This window comes from Corticium candelabrum, chromosome 11 (assembly GCF_963422355.1).
Source record: "Corticium candelabrum chromosome 11, ooCorCand1.1, whole genome shotgun sequence".
Lineage (NCBI taxonomy): Eukaryota > Metazoa > Porifera > Homoscleromorpha > Homosclerophorida > Plakinidae > Corticium > Corticium candelabrum.
Window position 1 is genome coordinate 3,755,973 of NC_085095.1, and position 2,424 is coordinate 3,758,396.

General features: G+C 44.2%; 1 protein-coding gene across 1 annotated transcript; it reads right to left on the minus strand.

Annotated features, from left to right (window-relative positions):
• Positions 1-1,041: 1,041 nt before the first annotated feature.
• On the minus strand, positions 1,042-1,850 carry LOC134187444 (uncharacterized). Its single transcript, XM_062655561.1, has one exon. The coding sequence runs from the start codon at positions 1,717-1,719 to the stop codon at positions 1,216-1,218; it is 504 nt and encodes a 167-aa protein (XP_062511545.1). The 5' UTR covers positions 1,720-1,850; the 3' UTR covers positions 1,042-1,215.
• Positions 1,851-2,424: the final 574 nt, after the last annotated feature.

Genomic DNA, 2,424 nt, shown 5'->3' on the forward strand with positions numbered 1-2,424 from the left:
GGCAAGGATATCGTATGATTATCCGGGACGTAGTCTTGGTATCCGGGGTATTTGTGAAGAGTATGATGGCTGCGGCCACTGCACGATAATCTAGTTGATAGACCAGAGTTTGGTTGGGCGCTGTTTCTTAGTAGTTTTACCCGTTGGTACTTAGTTGAGTAGATGATGTACATATAACGTTTTGAGGAGGACGGCATCGCCGTGTTAGACGCACTCATTACCAGAACCTTGTTTTTATCGAAAGACCGATGTCTAGGCCTGCGTTTGTATTCGTAGGTAGTCTTAAACTTGGGAGTAGCCATTTTCAGCTTGTAAAACCTTTAAAAACCCAGTTGACGGAGTACCAAGGATAGCTGTTTTAGCAATCGTGCCTCCAGGGGGCGGAGTACCTCTGTCATGTGACCATACACGCCTGCAAACCACTTTCGTAGGACAGAAGCCACAGCGTCTATCAATACGTGTGCGATGTCTACTACCTATTTTGCATCTCTGGACTTCGAATCCCGCAAGCGGTACCAAAATAAGCTAAGAATAGATGGGAACTCTATCTGACCCCTAGAGCATACCAGAAGATGAGTCGATCGACGACGTTTCGCAGTGGCCTACACTGGAATTTGGTGACATCTACAGGTATCTCATCGACACACCAGGAACGTTTACAAGAGAAACGCTTAAAACGTACAAATTACTTGAAGCTTACAACTACTAGAGTAGTGGCTACGTACGCACAGTATTCTACTGTAAACGAGTCAGCAAACTTGCTGTCATGAAAGCCAAAGTGAACCCAAGCCGAAAGGATCCAAACAAATATCAAGAGACTTGGATTATTGTTTGTAAGAAAATGGGTACAATCAAAGCTGCTCATTGTACATGCATGGCGGGGGTAAGAAGAATTATTGATGATCTCCAAATACTAATATTCTACATGCAAGTCAATTAATTAATTAATTAATGCCTTTCTCAGGCTTGGTGAAATCTGTAGTCATGTTGCTGCCATCATGTTTAAAGTCGAAGCTGCCTGTAGGCTACAGGGGCGTAGGAAGCATTCTAGGACTGGTCGGGCCTAACGCGCGCTAAGAGGTGTGGTAAAGTCACGTGATTTATCCTATTTAGCGTGCGCTAAAATTGAAAACAGCATGGAGTTCACACAAATTATTATTATTACTACTGTGATTACTGAACCTCATTGGCCTTCCCAAATAGTCGAAGCCTATTTTATGACTTTGCTACAAACTGGTCATGAATGACATCCAGATCCAAATCACTATCGACATAATCTTTATGCACATGAAGCACCATTAGATTATTGAATCTTTTCTGAGACATGGTAGTTCTTAGGTAGTTCTTAACACGTCTCAGTGCACTGAAGGATCTCTCCGAGGTGGCGTTGGTAGCTGGCATAACCAAAATCAGCTGCATGAGGCGGCATACTTGACTCAATAAGGACCTCTGACCAGATGACAAGCTAGAAAAGTAGCGCCTTAAATCAAATATTGTAACCTTCTCAAGTTTCTCTGTGTTCTTCTGGAAATGCAGACTAAATGTTACCAGCTGCCCTCTCAACTCTTCCTTGTCAGAATCATCGCCGTAGAAGGCACATACTCGCTCCAGTTGTTCCTCCATTTCAAACTTGTACCTCGCAAGTGCTTCAGTATCATCATCTGCGTGTTTGTACTGCAATGCAGCAGTGATTAAGAGCGACTCTAAAGAGCTATACATTCCATAGCCAGGTTGATCGAATCGTTCCTGGATGCAGTTGATTACGACATCGAGAGTCTCATTGTAGTATTGCAAGTAGTAGAACGGACTGTTTCATGATGGTACCCATCTTCGCCTTCCTCAAATCTTCTAGGCCTCTTTCTCCGACGAGGCAACATGGGTTTTTCAATTTCCAATTCCTCCGCCTTGTTGACATTCAGCCAAAACAACTCATACGACTGATCTGTACGCAAAGACTTCAATGTCTCTAGACTCGTTCTAGCAACTTGCTGTCCTTCTGCAGCAGACAAACCTTTATCCTGCAATGCTCTGCTGAGATTGTCGGTATGTCTCAAAGTTTGAGGGGGGCTGTTTTAATCACACTTTAAAGCCACGCCCATTTTTCCTTTTACTTCCACGGTGTGAATGTTCGCCATTGTCGGGACAGTGATACGCAAACAATCATCTAACTGGTTACTAATGGTGACACACACACACACACACACACACACACACACACACACACACACACACACACACACACACACACACACACACACTTCACTTCACGCTGCGTTCATTCCAATGAGAAACGATGCAGGCCAAGGTCACCATAGGCTATATCGGAGGAGTGGATGTTCTCTGACGGCAGAAACGGTCGTAGTTGTGGAGGCCTTGTTGGCGGAATGTTTGGTGACAGTACTGACATTGACTAGTCAGGGACTG

Bases quoted from the DNA above. Each gene is read 5' to 3' on its own strand.
- LOC134187444 (XM_062655561.1), bottom strand. From the start codon at position 1,719: ATGTATAGCTCTTTAGAGTCGCTCTTAATCACTGCTGCATTGCAGTAC.